This window comes from Oncorhynchus tshawytscha, linkage group LG21 (genome assembly GCF_018296145.1).
Source record: "Oncorhynchus tshawytscha isolate Ot180627B linkage group LG21, Otsh_v2.0, whole genome shotgun sequence".
Classification (NCBI taxonomy): Eukaryota; Metazoa; Chordata; class Actinopteri; order Salmoniformes; family Salmonidae; genus Oncorhynchus; species Oncorhynchus tshawytscha.
In genome coordinates, this window is record NC_056449.1 from 34440353 (window position 1) to 34459778 (window position 19426).

General features: G+C 44.1%; 1 protein-coding gene across 3 annotated transcripts in view; it reads right to left on the bottom strand.

Moving 5' to 3' along the window:
• LOC112257007 (neuroligin-3-like) overlaps positions 1–18218 on the bottom strand; it is a 319809-nt gene extending 301591 nt beyond the window's left edge. The window contains exons 1-2 of one of the 3 annotated variants that reach the window (XM_042303399.1): positions 17577–18218; positions 7535–7594 (exon numbers count right to left, since the gene is read on the bottom strand). In XM_042303399.1, the coding sequence (XP_042159333.1) occupies positions 7535–7594; positions 17577–18069 (553 nt within the window). In that variant the 5' untranslated portion in view covers positions 18070–18218. The remainder of the gene's footprint in view (positions 1–7534; positions 7595–17576) is intronic. The other 2 variants (XM_042303397.1, XM_042303398.1) reach the window with 2 other exon arrangements.
• Between the last annotated feature and the right edge of the window lie 1208 nt (positions 18219–19426).

The window sequence follows — 19426 nt, forward strand, 5'->3', positions numbered from 1 at the left end:
GCAGCTCTGGAGTTACCATTGGACCTCGATTATGAGAACGCCGGAGTGTGCATTTCTGAGAAGAACTGAAGCCACCCGAGCTCCTTTGAGAAGTGTGCATTTCTGAGAAGAACTGAAGCCACCCGCGCTCCCTCGAGGAGTGTGCATTTCTGAGACGAACTGAAGCCACCCGAGCTCCTTCGAGAAGTGTGCATTTCTGAGAAGAACTGAAGCCACCCGCGCTCCCTCGAGGAGTGTGCATTTCTGAGACGAACTGAAGCCACCCGAGCTCCTTTGAGAAGTGTGCATTTCTGAGACGAACTGAAGCCACCCGAGCTCCTTTGAGAAGTGTGCATTTCTGAGACGAACTGAAGCCACCCGAGCTCCTTCGAGAAGTGTGCATTTCTGAGAAGAACTGAAGCCACCCGCGCTCCCTCGAGGAGTGTGCATTTCTGAGATGAACTGAAGCCACCCGAGCTCCTTTGAGAAGTGTGCATTTCTGAGACGAACTGAAGCCACCCGAGCTCCTTTGAGAAGTGTGCATTTCTGAGACGAACTGAAGCCACCCGAGCTCCTTGAGAAGTGTGCATTTCTGAGAAGAACTGAAGCCACCCGAGCTCCCTCGAGGAGTGTGCATTTCTGAGACGAACTGAAGCCACCCGAGCTCCCTCGAGAAGTGTGCATTTCTGAGAAGAACTGAAGCCACCCGAGCTCCCTCGAGGAGTGTGCATTTCTGAGAAGAACTGAAGCCACCCGAGCTCCCCCGAGAAGTGTGCATTTCTGAGAAGAACTGAAGCCACCCGAGGTCCCTCGAGGAGTGTGCATTTCTGAGAAGAACTGAAGCCACCCGAGCTCCCTCGAGAAACATATGCAACGGGTGAGTCTGTTACTCCTAAACCTATGCAACTGGGCAGAGCTAGATTATCGCTTAGGGAACGTTCACGTAGGGTGAGCTCCAACTATTGTCTGTACTATGGGGCTGAAGGACCTGCACTGTTAAGATGCCTATTTCTTTAGTAGGTATAAGTACTCTTGTGAGCCATTACCCACACTCCCTTTTTATGTGATCCTGCTGTGGGGAGACCTGTCTAAGTCTCACTGGGTTCTCATTGACTCAGGCAGATGAGAGTTTTATGGACTGTCACGGCTGTGTGGAGAGACGGACCAAGGCGCAGCGTGCTCTGAGTTCCACATCTTAATTTTAGTGAAACTTACAAAAACAAAAGGAAACCAACAACTAACCGTAACATCAGAGGTGCTACATGCGCTAACTCAAAACAAGATCCCACAAAACACAGTGGGGAAATGGCTGCCTAAATATGATCCCCAATCAGAGACAACGATAAACAGCTGCCTCTGATTGGGAACCATGCCAGGCCAACATAGATATAAATACACTAGATCACCCACCCTAGACACACCTTGACTTAACCAAAATAGAGAATAAAAATTGTCTCTCTATGGTCAGGGTGTGACATGGGTGTGACTCCTCTCTGTTTCCATGGACATCCGCGCACTGGATGGCTGATCCATTGGAAGAGTTACCCACAGCATTGTTCCCGTTAATCTGCCGGTATCAGGAAATCACAGTTGATCAATACAGCATCTCATCATTGATTTCCCCCCATGTTCCTGTTTTGGGATTTTCTTGGCTCCAAAAACACATCCCTGTTATCGACTGGAGCACGTGATCAATCCTGGGATGGAGTCCGTTCTGTCATTTCCTTAACTTCTTGGTGACAGGGGGGCAGTATTGAGTAGCTTGGATGAATAAGGTGCCCAGAGTAAACTGCCTGCTACTCTGTCCCAGATGCTAATATATGCATATTATTAGTATGCATATGTAGCAGTGTTGTTCTGTTGTTCCCCTAGATTATGCACCAAGTTGCACACAAGGACCAATTAAAATAGGCCAGGTCAAGGGACGTTAATAATGTTGTTAATACTTTGATAATAATAATAATAATTCAGTGTATTTTTTTATTTAATTACAGCTGCATAGCTAATGTTTTTCTTTGGTGTACAAACACTTTTTCACATCAATATTGTACATACATGTGATTGTAAAAGTTTTGTATATTTTGGTTTGGTCCATCGCGGGTTATCTGTATTTCCATACCCCCTTATTGTTCTCTTTTGCCTGACCTTCGGCTAGCAGGGTGCCTGAGAGCTGTGACTGTGCAAAGGGTTAACATAATGTGTGTTGTCTCTTTGTGTGCAGGACAAATATAAATAATTCAACTAGCAGACCTTCAGTTGTGGCAGCGTTCTAATTAAAAGTACACAACGCAGAACGAACCACGCTACAAACTGATGCCGCGACCTGCCGACTGGTCAGCTCAAGCCGACCATCGGAGCTGAACATGTGGATGAGATGCGCGATCTGCGCATGCGCACTTGTTGATGGTTTGCTATAAGTGAATGTATACTGTAAATAGTGAAGGTGAAAGTAGCATATTCACTAGATAAGGGTATTGGTGTTTATTTGCATGTTTTGAGGGAATTTGTTTATTGCATTTTTTGTGTATTTGTCTGCAGTAAATGACATTGTATTTTAGTGCTCTATTGAGCCATGGAAGACTCTCAAGTCCATAAGATGAGTTATGCTGGGGATTTTAGTGTGGGTAGAGGGAGGGGTGTCCTTGCATTTACACCATTTGTACAGTCAGCTCCTGGGAGTAGAGTGTTTGCTAGTCCTGAGTTTACAAGCACTGGGAGGGGTAGGCTGTTTACTCCACCTGAACACGGTATCCCACCTCGGTCTCTTGATGTACCATCATCCCCAGTCCTCAGTAATAATGGGACACCTCCGAGTCAGCTTAGTGACCTTATTAAGCAGATTGGTTCAGAGATAGGAGAACCTATCAGAGCGAGTTTACTGCAGCCTGGGACTTCAAGTCTTTCTCCGGCCCATTCCCCTCACCAATCCCAGCAGTTTCCCCTGTCTGATCAATGTGGGTCAACTTTTATTGATGCGTCCAAACTGAATCTGGTTGTGAAGTCAGAGGTTAGTGCTCCACCTTTCTTTAGGGGTGACCTTCGAAGCCTTCCAAGCTGGACCTTCGGAATGCCTACCACCTGATTTGGATATGCGAAGGAGATGAGTGGAAGACCGCTTTCAACACTACCGGTGGACATTATAAGTACCTGGTCATGCCGTTTGGTCTCACCAATGGGCAGTCTTCCAGGCCCTGGTAAACGATGTGCTCTGGGACATGTTAAATCATTTTGTGTTCGTCTCCCTCGACGTAATCCTGTCCCCCCCCCCCAATTCTGCCCAAGAACACGTCCTCCATGTACGACAAGTCCTTCAGCGCCTCCTGGAGAACCAACTATTTGTGAAAGACGAGAAGTGCGAGTTCCACAATTCTACAATCTCCCTTTTCTGCATCTGGGTCTCGCCTTGTGTCGTTATACTTGTTGAGCGGCGTCTCGCCTTGTGTCGTTATACTTGTTGAGCGGCACCTCGCCTTGTGTCGTTATACTTGTTGAGCGGCACCTCGCCTTGTGTCGTTATACTTGTTGAGCGGCACCTCGCCTTGTGTCGTTATACTTGTTGAGCGGCACCTCGCCTTGTGTCGTTATACTTGTTGAGCGGCACCTCGCCTTGTGTCGTTATACTTGTTGAGCAGCACCTCGCCTTGTGTCGTTATACTTGTTGAGCGGCACCTCGCCTTGTGTCGTTATACTTGTTGAGCGGCGCCTCGCCTTGTGTCGTTATACTTGCTGAGCAGTATCTCGCCTTGTGTCGTTATACTTGTTGAGTGGTGTCATCATACTATAGCCTTCTCTCTGTTGGTATAGTTTGGCTCAATTCAGTATATAGTATGTAGCCTTATGTATTTTCATTGTAATGGTACCTGAACTTTTCTCCTCACATCATTGTCTAGGGATGCTGAACTGGACCTGAAATCATTCAATTGAGTGCTGACAAACAAGACAAAGGCGTGACGCGCTCCTATCACGACTGCTTATTGTTGCTTGGCAACAATCATACAACCATTGTATCGCAAGCCGAATGCCACGCTTCTTCCTCAGAATTAATCAGTGTACCTCTTGAGGATCCATGTTCATGAAGAGATTGGAGCTTCACAATATAGCTGTTATAATTAAAGGGTTTGTAGATACTGTACCAACAGATCCCTGGTGGGTGTATGACTCTGTTCCAATATAAAGGTCCAACTGTTAGAGGTGTTTCAATGGAGTCCATAACTTCACACACAACTGACACATATTACTCTACAATTACTAAGAAAGTAACAGGAGGGACAGAAACTGAAACGCACAATCAACATGTTCTGTACTATTGTAGAAATGTAGTACATGGATTATCATGTCACTCTAGAATGTACTGCCTGGATTATCATGTCACTCTAGAATGTACTGCCTGGATTATCATGTCACTCTAGAATGTACTGCATGGATTATCATGTCACTCTAGAATGTACTGCATGGATTATCATGTCACTCTAGAATGTACTGCATGGATTATCATGTCACTCTAGAATGTACTGCATGGATTATCATGTCATTCTAGAATGTACTGTATGGATTATCATGTCACTCTAGAATGTACTGCATGGATTATCATGTCATTCTAGAATGTACTGTATGGATTATCATGTCACTCTAGAATGTACTGCATGGATTATCATGTCATTCTAGAATGTACTGCATGGATTATCATGTCATTCTAGAATGTACTGCCTGGATTATCATGTCACTCTAGAATGTACTGCATGGATTATCATGTCACTCTAGAATGTACTGCATGGATTATCATGTCACTCTAGAATGTACTGCATGGATTATCATGTCACTCTAGAATGTACTGCATGGATTATCATGTCATTCTAGAATGTAATGGATTATCATGTCACTCTAGAATGTACTGCATGGATTATCATGTCATTCTAGAATGTACTGTATGGATTATCATGTCACTCTAGAATGTACTGCATGGATTATCATGTCATTCTAGAATGTACTGCATGGATTATCATGTCATTCTAGAATGTACTGCATGGATTATCATGTCATTCTAGAATGTACTGCATGGATTATCATGTCATTCTAGAATGTACTGCATGGATTATCATGTCACTCTAGAATGTACTGCATGGATTATCATGTCATTCTAGAATGTACTGCATGGATTATCATGTCACTCTAGAATGTACTGCATGGATTATCATGTCACTCTAGAATGTACTGCCTGGATTATCATGTCACTCTAGAATGTACTGCATGGATTATCATGTCACTCTAGAATGTACTGCATGGATTATCATGTCACTCTAGAATGTACTGCATGGTTTATCATGTCACTCTAGAATGTACTGCATGGATTATCATGTCACTCTAGAATGTACTGCATGGATTATCATGTCATTCTAGAATGTACTGTATGGATTATCATGTCATTCTAGAATCCCATTGTTGTAAAAGGAATGACCTGATTTGATTTTTACTATCCTTACACTCACTCCTTCTAGAGCAGAATCATGATTAGATCCAATTATTTCATTAACATACTTGCTGAAGTTGAACGAAGTTCGCATCACGAGAAGCTTTCAACATACTGTAGCACAACATAATAATCAATGCTGTATATCCATGCATTAGATAACAAACTTCAACGAAGACCAAAGTTATTCCAAATGAAACATTTCAGAATTACAATTTAAACTGTCCCAGCAACCCTTTCCATTTCAATGAGCTAGAAAATTACAGCTCTAGTGTTGAAGAGGATGCTGAGAGGCCATGGAACACACTAAGCACGTCCCAAATCTCACCCTGTTCCCTACATAGTGCGCTACTTTTGATAAGAGCCCTATGGACCATGATCAAAAGTAGTGCACTATATAGGGAATAGGGTGCCATTTAAGACACATTCACAGTCACCCCTTCAGCACAATCATATGTCACAAAAGCAACATAGCAAACATACGATAAACCATTTCCTCATTACAAAACATGAGGAAGATAATTGAAAATGTTTCCAAGTGCAGGTTGAATATTAAAGTGATATTTCTGTGTGTATTCTACTACTGGGACTAATTCAGAAACGCCTGGGGGGGCTCCGTCTGTCTCAAACTAAATTGGTTTACTAAAGTGAACAGGACTGTGTGTGTGTGTGTGTGTGTGTGTGTGTGTGTGTGTGTGTGTGTGTGTGTGTGTGTGTGTGTGTGTGCGTCTGCAAGATCACTAGGCAAGGTTAATTGCTGAGCTTCAAACGTAACGTGTCTGATATTTCCGACTGCTTAAACTAACAGAACGTTAAATTTAGGTTCAATATGAGCTTTAATATTAAGGCTTCTGATAATGATAATGTTTATAGGTCAATTAACTGGCTTTTGGCAAATATGAGATTCATGGCCTTTTTGCTGTGATTAAAACAATGAACTTTACCTGGAAATGACAGTACAGAACTTACTGTTGTCGCAGAAAAAGGCAAATAATAGTTACAGTATATTGACAATGGTTTGTATCCATTCATTCGCTGTATTGAAAGTAATATCAAAGTTTGTATGAAGTCCAAGAGGTGTAATGACTCTAATCCAATCTATCTCAACACGGTGATGCATCTTTCTCTCTGCAGGAGAATATTTGCTTGTTGTGAGTTATGATTTCCAGACAGAACTTGTTACATCCCAAATAGCACCCTATTGGCCCTGTAGTCCACTATGTAGGGACTAGAGTGCCATTTGGAATGCATTCCTCGACTGTTGTGTGACGATGTAATCAACAGCCTCAAATGGTTTCTTTTCTTCTCTCCTTTGACAAATTCTTGCAATAATTCTTTATGTTCGATCAGAGAATACACAAAAATGACTGAAAAGTTCCTCTCATTCCAACCCTGATTTAGTTTTACATAACTTTAAAGGGGCAATCCAGGATTAGAAGAAAAAATTACAATATATTTGATTTAAGTCGGAAAAAAAGGATGTACCAATCACAGATTGCCCCTTTAACTCTGATTTGTGTTACATGATTTTAAATTGGCAGTTCTGCTTCTGATTGAATCAGCCTTGTTATTTCCATTCAGAAGAATTGATCTGGTTGTCGTCGTGATTTAGCCTGGAAGTCAATTACTGACTTGTTGGACCAATTCCATCCACATTGTCATGTTTGAATTGGTTTTGATAAACAATTAAGTTGTGTGTAAAATAAAATACATACAATGCAGTGCTTTCATATACAAATCAAACCTATTGATGACAAATACATGCAAAGCATTCAATCAATCTTTAGGGACTTAATGTTACAGGGGGAATTCCTGACAACTTCTCTTTTATTTCTTAACACACACATACACGCACGCACGCACGCACACACGCAGGCACGCACGCACACACGCACGCACACACGCACACACGCACGCACGCACACACACACACGCGTCCAGGTTAATGAGAACTGTAGGTCAACTGCTCATCCCAATTAACAGTTTGATTTGAGGGTTGATAGGTGCTGACATCTGGCTTTAGAGACGAGGCATTTTCTCTCCTCTCTCGTTCTCTTTCAGTCCCACCATGTTGTCTGTCTTACATACCTCCTTTTCTACACATTTTCTTGTTGGGTTTCCTGGCACATTCCTTGGATATTCTTTTGACTGTAAAATGAATAAAAAAAACTACAAAATAACAGAAGGCTCTGGAAAAGACCTGGAAGGTGACATGCAACAACTTCAGATTGAGCCAAACCCCCCCCCAAACCCCCCATACCTCCCCATCCCTCCCTCCCTCCCTCATCAACAACAACGACAGAGGGTCTGTCCAGAGAGTAACTGGGGGTGTTTCTGCAGAAATATTCCAAAATGGTGGAATGAATTTGCTGCACGTCGGAACACAAGAAGCCCATATTCACATGCACTTCTATATAAGACCCCTTACCACCACACAGTAGCTTTCCTCAAATCAATGCCTGTTCCAGCACATTGACAACAGTATTTGCTGTTCAAATTACAATGAAATTGTATGCAATATTTTGCATCATTATGATACTGGGACAACTTACCATTTCAAGCTTCGCTGTGTGGGTCTTAATGGATTGAAATGTACAGCACCAGTCAATAGTTTAGACACACCTACTCTTTCAAGGGTTTTTCGTTACTTTTACTGTTTTCTACATCAAAACTATGAATTAAACACATATGGAATCATGAATTATCTCCTGAACATTTAAACATTTGATGATGTAGTTCCGTTGGTGGAGTTTAAACACTTGATCTATTGTATATATCACAGAAGAGTGTAATTGTCTTTAGGACAGCTGTTTTTTTAGTCAAGACTTGCGTGTTTTTTAACGTAATATGTCATTGATGTACTGTATGTGTGTCTACAGTTTTGTTTAATGTTGTGCTAGTGGATGTAAGTTGTTTTGTCTGAAACTTTGTTCCCACTGCTGCTATTGGACCAAGTCTCTCTTGAAAAGAGATGTTCTCAATCTCAATGAGAAATGCTTGTATAAATAAAGGTTAAATATATATATTTTTTAAATGTAGTATCCTAAAAAGTGTTAAACAAATCAAAATATATTTTATATTTGAGATTCTTCAAAGTATCCACCTTTGATGACATCTTTGCACACTTTAGGCATTCCCTCAACCAGCTTCATGAGGAAGTCACCAGGAATGGATTTCAATTAACAGGTGTGGCTTGTTAAAAGTTCATTTGTGGAATTTATTTCCTTCTAAATGTGTTCGAGCCAATCAGCTGTGTTAGGACAAGGTAGGGATGGTATACAGAAAATAGCCCTATTTGTTAAAGGACCAAGTCCAGATTATGCCAAGATCAGTTCAAATAGGCAAAGACAAACAGCAGTCCATCATTACTTTAAGACATGAAGGTCAGTCAATATGGAACATTTCAAGAACTTTGAAAGTTTCTTCAAGTGCAGTTGCAAAAACCATAAAGCGCTATGATACAACTGGCTCTCATGAGGACTGCCACAGGAAAGGAAGGCCCAGAGTTACCTCTGCTGCAGAGGATAAATTCATTAGAGTTAACTGCACCTCAGATTGCAGCCCAAATAAATGCTTCACAGAGTTCAAGTAATAGACCCATCTCAACATCAACTGTTCAGAGCATGAATCAGGCCTTCATGGTCGTATAGATGCAAATAAAACACAACTAAAGGACACCAATAATAAGAAGAGACTTGCTTGGGCCAAGAAATGAACATTAGACTGGAAATCTGTCCTGTGGTCTGATGAGTCCAAATTTGAGATTTCTGGTTCCAACTGCCGTGTCTTTGTGAGACGCAGAGTAGGTGAACATATGATCTCTGCATGTGTGGTTTCCACTGTGAAGCATGGAGGAGGTGGTGTGATGGTGCGGGGGTGCTATGCTGGTGACACTATCGTTGATTGATTTAGAATTCAAGGCACATTTAACCAAAATGGTTACCACAGTATTCTGCAGCGATACGCCATCTATTGTAGAAAGATTACAGTTTTCATACTGTTTATGCATCAAATGATGTTTCTCAGTACTCTCTCATCTGTTTCTGTGGGACTGAGTTAGGCTTCTGGGGGTTGATTTATGATGACTTGGTGATAAAACCTATAGCTTGCATTCTATAGAATGAGTTGGTACTTGTATACGGTGAGGTACCAGGAAGGGGATGTTTCTGGACGGCTGATGGGAGGAACCTTGTCTTAGGGGCCTGGGCCTGGTTTCTGTACAATTGGAACAGTCTTCACAGTAAATGCTATCTGGCCCGGGGGATACTCCTTCCTCACATACAAATCCTAACTTTTTGACGTATTCCAGATGTCTTAACTACAAAAGACTGTGGCTCAGTTGTGCTCATTGAGCTCTCGGCATCACACTTCAGAGTGTGGGATCGACCAGCTTTATTATTTCAATAATTAATCCATATTAAATCAAGATGATTTTTTGAAGAAATAACAGTCTCTCTCACTTGATTAGAATATTCCATGACACCTCCTCCTAGCTGTCAACTGCACTGAGGCTAGGTAACACCACCGATAAATCCACGATAATCGAGAATTTCAATAAGCATCTCTCTACGGCTGGCCATGTTTTCCTCCTAGCTACCCCAACCCCGGCCAACAGCACTGCACCCCCCCGAAGCTACTTGCCCAAGCCTCCCCAGCCTCTCCTTCACCCAAATCCAGATAGCAGATGTTCTGAAAGAGTTGCAAAACCTGGACCTGTACAAATCAGCTGGGCTAGACAATCTGGACCCTCTCTTTCTAAAATTATCCACCACCATTGTTGCACCCCGTATTACCAGTCTGTTCAACCTCTCTTTCGTATCGTCCGAGATCCCTAAAGATTGGAAAGCTGCCGCGGTCATCCCCCTCTTCAAAGCGGGTGACACTCTAGACCCAAAATGTTATAGACCTATATACATCCTGCCCTGCCTTTCTAAACAGATCACTGACCATTTCGAATCCTACCGTACCTTCTCCGCTGTGCAATCGGGTTTCCGAGCCGGTCACGGGTGCACCTCAGCCACGCTCAAGGTACTGAACGATATCATAACCTCCATCGATAAAAGACAGTACTGTGCAGAAGTCTTCATCAACCTGGCCAAGGCTTTCGGCTCTGTCAATAACCGTATAATTATCGGCAGATTCAACAGCCTTGGTTTCTCAAATGACTGCCTCGCCTGGTTTGCCAACTACTATTCAGATAGAGTTCAGTGTGTCAAATTGGAGGGCCTGTTGTTCGCACCTCTGGCAGTCTCTATGGAGGTACCACAGGGTTCAATTCTCGGGCTGACTCTTTTCTCTGTATATATCAACAATGTCACTTTTGCTGCGGGTGATTCCCTGATCTACCTCTACGCAAACGACACCATTCTGTATACATCTGGCCCTTCTTTGGACACTGTGTTAACAAATCTCCAAACGAGCTTCAATGCCACACAACACTCCTTCTGTGGCCTCCAACTGCTCTTAAACGCTAGCAAAACCAAATGCATGCTATTCAACCGCTCGCTCCCCGCACCCGCCCGCACGACTAGCATCACCACTCTGGACGGTTCTGACTTAGAATATGTGGACAACTACAAATACCTAGGTGTCTGGCCAGACTGTAAACTCTCCTTCCAGCCTCATATTATGCATCTACAATCCCCCCAAAAAATCTAGAATTGGCTTCCTATTTCGCAACAAAGCTTCCTTCACTCACGCTGCCAAACATACCCTCGTAAAACTGACTATCCTACCGATCCTCGACTTTGGAGATGTCATTTACAAAATAGCCTCCAACACTCTACTCAGCAAACTGGATGCAGTCTATCACAGTGCCGTCCGTTTTGTCACCAAAGCCCCATATACAACCCACCACTGCGACCTGTACGCTCTAGTTGGTTGGCCCTCGCTACCTATTCGTCGCCTGACCCACTGGCTCCAGGTCATCTATAAGTCCATGCTAGGTAAAGACTTATTTGTCCCTCACTAACTTTAAACATCAGCTATCTGAGAAGCTAACCGATCGCTGCAGCTGTACATAGTCCATCCGTAAATAGCCCACCCAATCTACCTACCTCATCCCCGTATTGTTTTTATTGACTTCTCTGCTCTTTTGTACACCAGTATCTCTCCTTGCACATCATCATCTGCTCATTAACACTCCAGTGTTAATTTGCTAAATTGTAATTACTTCACTACCATGGCCTATTTATTGCCTTACCTCCTCACACCATTTGCACACACTGTATATAGACTTAATTTTTTTCTATTGTGTTATTGACTGTACGCTTGTTTATTCCATGTGTAACTCTGTGTTGTTGTTTGTGTCGCACTGCTTTGCTTTATCTTGGCCAGGTCGCAGTTGTAAATGAGAACTTGTTCTCACCTAGCCAACCTGGATGAATAAAGGTGTTCTCACCTGGCCTACCTGGATAAATAAAGGTGTTCTCACCTGGCTTACCTGGTTAAATAAAGGTGTTCTCACCTAGCCTAGCTGGTTAAATAAAGGTGTTCTCACCTAGCTTACCTGGTTAAATAAAGGTGTTCTCACCTGGCCTACCTGGTTAAATAAAGGTGTTCTCACCTAGCTTACCTGGTTAAATAAAGGTGTTCTCACCTAGCCTCCCTGGTTAAATAAAGGTGTTCTCACCTAGCTTACCTGGTTAAATAAAGGTGTTCTCACCTAGCTTACCTGGTTAAATAAAGGTGTTCTCACCTGGCTTACCTGGTTAAATAAAGGTGTTCTCACCTAGCCTAGCTGGTTAAATAAAGGTGTTCTCACCTAGCTTACCTGGTTAAATAAAGGTGTTCTCACCTGGCCTACCTGGTTAAATAAAGGTGTTCTCACCTGGCTTACCTGGTTAAATAAAGGTGTTCTCACCTAGCTTACCTGGTTAAATAAAGGTGTTCTCACCTGGCTTACCTGGTTAAATAAAGGTGTTCTCACCTGGCTTACCTGGTTAAATAAAGGTGTTCTCACCTGGCTTACCTAGTTAAATAAAGGTGTTCTCACCTAGCCTAGCTGGTTAAATAAAGGTGTTCTCACCTAGCCTAGCTGGTTAAATAAAGGTGTTCTCACCTAGCTTACCTGGTGAAATAAAGGTGTTCTAACCTGGCCTACCTGGTTAAATAAAGGTGTTCTCACCTAGCCTAGCTGGTTAAATAAAGGTGTTCTCACCTGGCCTACCTGGTTAAATAAAGGTGTTCTCACCTAGCCTACCTGGTTAAATAAAGGTGTTCTCACCTAGCCTAGCTGGTTAAATAAAGGTGTTCTCACCTAGCTTACCTGGTTAAATAAAGGTGTTCTCACCTAGCCTAGCTGGTTAAATAAAGGTGTTCTCACCTAGCTTACCTGGTTAAATAAAGGTGTTCTCACCTAGCCTACCTGGTTAAATAAAGGTGTTCTCAACTAGCCTACCTGGTTAAATAAAGGTGTTCTCACCTAGCTTACCTGGTTAAATAAAGGTGTTCTCACCTAGCTTACCTGGTTAAATAAAGGTGTTCTCACCTGGCTTACCTGGTTAAATAAAGGTGTTCTCACCTAGCTTACCTGGTTAATTAAAGGTGAAATAGAAAAAGTTAAATAAACCATCTGGTTTGCGCTTAGTGGGACTTGCAGGACAATGACCCAACACACCTCCGGACTTCCGGCGCCGACAGAGATGGCCGCCTCGCTTCGCGTTCCTAGGAAACTATGCAGTTTTTTGTTTTTTTACGTGTTATTTCTTACACTAGTACCCCAGGTCATCTTAGGTTTCATTACATACAGCCGAGAAGAACTACTGAATATAAGATCAGCGTCAACTCACCATCAGTACGACCAAGAATATGTTTTTCGCGATGCGGATCCTGTGTTCTGCCTTACAACCAGTGTAACCGAGTGGATCACATGCAGCGACCCCCAAAAAAAAAAACGACTCAGAAAAAGAGGGAAACGAAGCGGTCTTCTGGTCAGACTCCGGAGACGGGCACATCGTGCACCACTCCCTAGCATTCTTCTTGCCAATGTCCAGTCTCTTGACAACAAGGTTGATGAAATCCGAGCAAGGGTAGCATTCCAGAGGGACATCAGAGACTGTAACGTTCTCTGCTTCACGGAAACATGGCTAACTGGAGAGACGCAATCCGAAGCGGTGCAGCCAGCGGGTTTCTCCACACATCGCGCCGACAGAAACAAACATCTTTCTGGTAAGAAGACGGGCGGGGGCGTATGCCTTATGGCCAAAGTGACATGGTGTGATGAAAGAAACATACAGGAACTCAAATCCTTCTGTTCACCTGATTTAGAATTCCTCACAATCAAATGTAGACCGCATTATCTACCAAGAGAATTCTCTTCGATTATAATCACAGCCGTATATATCCCCCCCCAAGCAGACACATCGATGGCTCTGAACGAACTTTATTTAACTCTCTGCAAACTGGAAACGATTTATCCGGAGGCTGCATTCATTGTAGCTGGGGATTTTAACAAGGCTAATCTGAAAACAAGACTCCCTAAATTTTATCAGCATATCGATTGCGCAACCAGGGGTGGAAAGACCCTGGATCATTGTTACTCTAACTTCCGCGACGCATATAAGGCCCTGCCCCGCCCCCCTTTCGGAAAAGCTGACCACGATTCCATTTTGTTGATCCCTGCCTACAGACAGAAACTAAAACAAGAAGCTCCCACGCTGAGGTCTGTCCAACGCTGGTCCGACCAAGCTGACTCCACACTCCAAGACTGCTTCCATCACGTGGACTGGGAGATGTTTCGTATTGCGTCAGACAACAACATTGACGAATACGCTGATACGGTGTGCGAGTTCATTAGAACGTGCGTTGAAGATGTCGTTCCCATAGCAACGATTAAAACATTCCCTAACCAGAAACCGTGGATTGATGGCAGCATTCGTGTGAAACTGAAGGCACGAACCACTGCTTTTAATCAGGGCAAGGTGTCTGGTAACATGACTGAATACAAACAGTGCAGCTATTCCCTCCGCAAGGCTATCAAACAAGCTAAGCGCCAGTACAGAGACAAAGTAGAATCTCAATTCAACGGCTCAGACACAAGAGGCATGTGGCAGGGTCTACAGTCAATCACGGACTACAGGAAGAAACCCAGCCCAGTCACGGACCAGGATGTCTTGCTCCCAGGCAGACTAAATAACTTTTTGCCCGCTTTGAGGACAATACAGTGCCACTGACACGGCCTGCAACGGAAACATGCGGTCTCTCCTTCACTGCAGCCGAAGTGAGTAAGACATTTAAACGTGTTAACCCTCGCAAGGCTGCAGGCCCAGACGGCATCCCCAGCCGCGCCCTCAGAGCATGCGCAGACCAGCTGGCCGGTGTGTTTACGGACATATTCAATCAATCCCTATACCAGTCTGCTGTTCCCACATGCTTCAAGAGGGCCACCATTGTTCCTGTTCCCAAGAAAGCTAAGGTAACTGAGCTAAACGACTACCGCCCGTAGCACTCACATCCGTCATCATGAAGTGCTTTGAGAGACTAGTCAAGGACCATATCACCTCCACCCTACCTGACACCCTTGACCCACTCCAATTTGCTTACCGCCCAAATAGGTCCACAGACGATGCAATCTCAACCACACTGCACACTGCCCTAACCCATCTGGACAAGAGGAATACCTATGTGAGAATGCTGTTCATCGACTACAGCTCGGCATTCAACACCATAGTACCCTCCAAGCTCGTCATCAAGCTCGAGACCCTGGGTCTCGACCCCGCCCTGTGCAACTGGGTACTGGACTTCCTGACGGGCCGCCCCCAGGTGGTGAGGGTAGGCAACAACATCTCCTCCCCGCTGATCCTCAACACTGGGGCCCCACAAGGGTGCGTTCTGAGCCCTCTCCTGTACTCCCTGTTCACCCACGACTGCGTGGCCACGCACGCCTCCAACTCAATCATCAAGTTTGCGGACGACACAACAGTGGTAGGCTTGATTACCAACAACGACGAGACGGCCTACAGGGAGGAGGTGAGGGCCCTCGGAGTGTGGTGTCAGGAAAATAACCTCACACTCAACGTCAACAAAACTAAGGAGATGATTGTGGACTTCAGGAAACAGCAGAGGGAACACCCCCATCCACATCGATGGAACAGTAGTGGAGAGGGTAGCAAGTTTTAAGTTCCTCGGCATACACATCACAGACAAACTGAATTGGTCCACTCACACAGACAGCATCGTGAGGAAGGCGCAGCAGCGCCTCTTCAACCTCAGGAGGCTGAAGAAATTCGGCTTGTCACCAAAAGCACTCACAAACTTCTACAGATGCACAATCGAGAGCATCCTGGCGGGCTGTATCACCGCCTGGTATGGCAACTGCACCGCCCTCAACCGTAAGGCTCTCCAGAGGGTAGTGAGGTCTGCACAACGCATCACCGGGGCAAACTACCTGCCCTCCAGGACACCTACACCACCCGATGCTACAGGAAGGCCATAAAGATCATCAAGGACATCAACCACCCGAGCCACTGCCTGTTCACCCCGCTGTCATCCAGAAGGCGAGGTCAGTACAGGTGCATCAAAGCTGGGACCGAGAGACTGAAAAACAGCTTCTATCTCAAGGCCATCAGACTGTTAAACAGCCACCACTAACATTGAGTGGCTACTGCCAACACACTGTCAATGACACTGACTCTACTCCAGCCACTTTAATCATGGGAATTGATGGGAAATGATGTAAATATATCACTAGCCACTTTAAACAATGCTGCCTTATATAATGTTACTTACCCTACATTGTTCATCTCTTATGCATACGTTGATACTGTACTCTATATCATCGACTGCATCCTTATGTAATACATGTATCACTAGCCACTTTAACTATGCCACTTGGTTTACATACTTATCTCATATGTATATACTGTACTCGATATCATCTACTGTATCTTGCCTATGCTGCTCTGTACCATCACTCATTCATATATCCTTATGCACATATTCTTTATCCCCTTACACTGTGTATAAGACAGTAGTTTTTTTGGAATTGTTAGTTAGATTACTTGCTCGTTATTACTGCATTGTCGGAACTAGAAGCACAAGCATTTCGCTACACTCGCATTAACATCTGCTAACCATGTGTATGTGACAAATAACATTTGATTTGATTTGATTTGATTTGTGTAAGGGCTATTTGACCAAGAAGGAGAGTGATGGAGTTCTGCATCAGATGACCTGGCCTCCACAATCACCTGACCTCAACCCAATTGAGATGGTTTGCAGCCAACAAGTGCTCAGCATATGTGGGAACTCCTTCTAGACCGTTGGAAAGCATTCCTCATGAAGCTGGTTGAGAGAATGCCAAGAGTGTGCAAAAGCTGTCATCAAGGCAAAGGGTGGCTACTTTGAAGATTCTAAAATCTAAAATATTGTTTGATTTGTTTAACACTTTTTTGGTTACTACATGATTCCATATGTGTTATTTCATAATTTTGATGTCTTCACTATTATTCTACATTGTACAAACTAGTAAAAATAAAGGCAAACACTTGAATGAGTAGGTGTGTCCAAACTTTTGACTGGTACTCTAGGTCTTCAGTCAAAATATTGTATTATTTTGTCTGTTGCACTTGTAACCTATAGTTCACCAAGACCGCAAAGACAAACTGTTGATAAGAATATGAAAGTAAGGGGTCCTACATGGTCTAGTCTGATGCCACAGGCCTTGAGTGTACCAGAATATTTCACCAACCAACCCTACAGAAGATCATTGTTTAATAGCTCATAGCTAATCATATTTTCCCCAGAACACTCACGACAGTAAGGGAAGGGAGTGCACCAAGGTACAGTACTAGGCCCAATCTGTTTCAACATCTGATTGGTTTTTCAACCATTTTGTGTAATATATTTTTTTTGGGGGGGGCGGGGGTATCAACACAAAGAGGAACCTCAAACGGTGGCATGGAAAGGGAGAGTTGATGAAAATAGATGTCTCCCATGGAAGATCAAGTCAGAATGAAGATGCTGGAGATGGTGGTGGTGGAGGACACAGACACAGCATGCACAGGGAGGACAACACGGCATGCGACACACACACTACAGTAGCGACACACAGTCTCAGAGAGAGATAGAATAAGAGCTAGAAAAGAGATTAAAGAGTTTGGTTTAGTACTCGTATACCCGACCCACTCACCATCCTCCGTAGGAACGTAGATGTTTAGATACAAACAGTCCTCGTTTTGATCCTGTATGTAAGAGGCCACTATATCCAGGCTGAAGGAGAACCATATGGGCATCATAATCTCTGGCACGGCGTTGTGAATATTCTGGGGGCAAACGGGGGCAAAGTGGGTGGTGTTCTTTATCCCCGACCAGGAGGAGGGCGGCTCGGGGGGCAGGAAGCGTTTCTCCCCCACTGGGGAGGCTGCATACGGGACCCCCAAATACTGGTCCACCGGTCCCAGTATCTCACTGGGTAGGGGCACTCTCACCCCTCGGAGTTTCCCATACTGCGTGTTCACAGTGGGGTGGTAGGACTGGCTTTGGACGGCCACCAAGCACCAGGAAGAAGTTACGATCCAGAAAGACGTGGTGATGCTGAGGCTGAAGATGGCGCTGGGTATGTGGGCACCATGGTCCTGCTGCTGAGAGGAGAGGCGACAGTTTCTCCTTGGCAAAAACCACATGGTCCGTCTGAGTGAGTCTCAGCAACAACTGCAAGTGACCAACATACACGTCGGGTCTCCTCCTCAGCTCACAAAATCTTCTCTCTTCTCTTCCCTTCCCTGTCTTCCCCTGTCTTCCCCTGTCTTCCCTTTCCCCTGTCTTCCCCTGTCTTCTCCTGTCTTCCCTTTCCCCTATCTTCCCCTGTCTTCCCTTTCCCCTGTCTTCCCTTTCCCCTGTCTTCCCTTTCCCCTGTCTTCCCTTTCCCCTGTCTTCCCTTTCCGCTGTCTTCCCGTCTATCAGCCCGACAGTCCAGCACCTTTAAATCCACTCATCAGTCTGGAGCTCAGCAGATAAAACTGAAAAGGTGGCGGTAGTTCTTTTCTTTACGGTCTTCATTCACTGTCCTCTCTCCCTCTCGTCAGATCTTCCATCCCGTGCCTGCTGGAGACAGGGAAGAAAAAAGATCACAGGAAAATGAATGACTCCAGAGAGACAGACAAACAGTTTGCTCTCATTTTTTTTTATTCACAAATGTTCTATTGACTGGTGACGAGAGTATTTTCTGTCGTCATATAAAACCAGAACACATAAACATGACAGTGCACTTACCCTGCTATCAATCTACACAATCAAGGGCTCGCCGAGTCGCTGGGGTAAAGTGTTGCACTACTTAGTCACAGACCGTTTACTGATTAAAATGGCACCGAGCTCAATAACAAAATGTCTCTACCATGTCCCCATCTCACATTACATACAAAATACATACCAAAGGAACATTATATAACTGTTTAGAAAATGAAAAACACAAAAACCTACACTATCAACAGTTTTTAATGACTTCCAATAACATTAATATATTAAAATGTCATGTTTCCTCTCAGATTCTGTTTTTCTACCTCTCTTTACTACAAATAAAGACATCACAGAACACTTTCTCTGTTACAGAGAGAGAGAGAGAGAGAGAGAGAGAGAGAGAGAGAGAGAGAGAGAGAGAGAAAGAGAGATGTATGGAGAGAGGGAGAGATAGAGGGATAAGAGAGAGAGGGATAGAGAGAGAGAGAGAGAGAGAGAGAGAGAGAGAGAGAGAGAGAGAGGGACAGAGAGAGAGAGAGAGAGACCGGGAGAGAGAGATGGATGGAGAGAGGGAGATATAGATGGAGAGAGGGATGAGAGAGAGAGAGAGAGAGAGAGAGAGAGAGAGAAAAGCTTTGACTATGTACAGACTCAGTGAGCATAGCCTTGCTATTGAGAAAGGCCACCGTAGGCAGACATGGCTCTGCTGCCCACAAAATGAGGTGGAAACTGAGCTGCACTTCCTAACCTCCTGCCCAATGTATGACCATATTAGAGAGACATATTTCCCTCAGATTACACAGA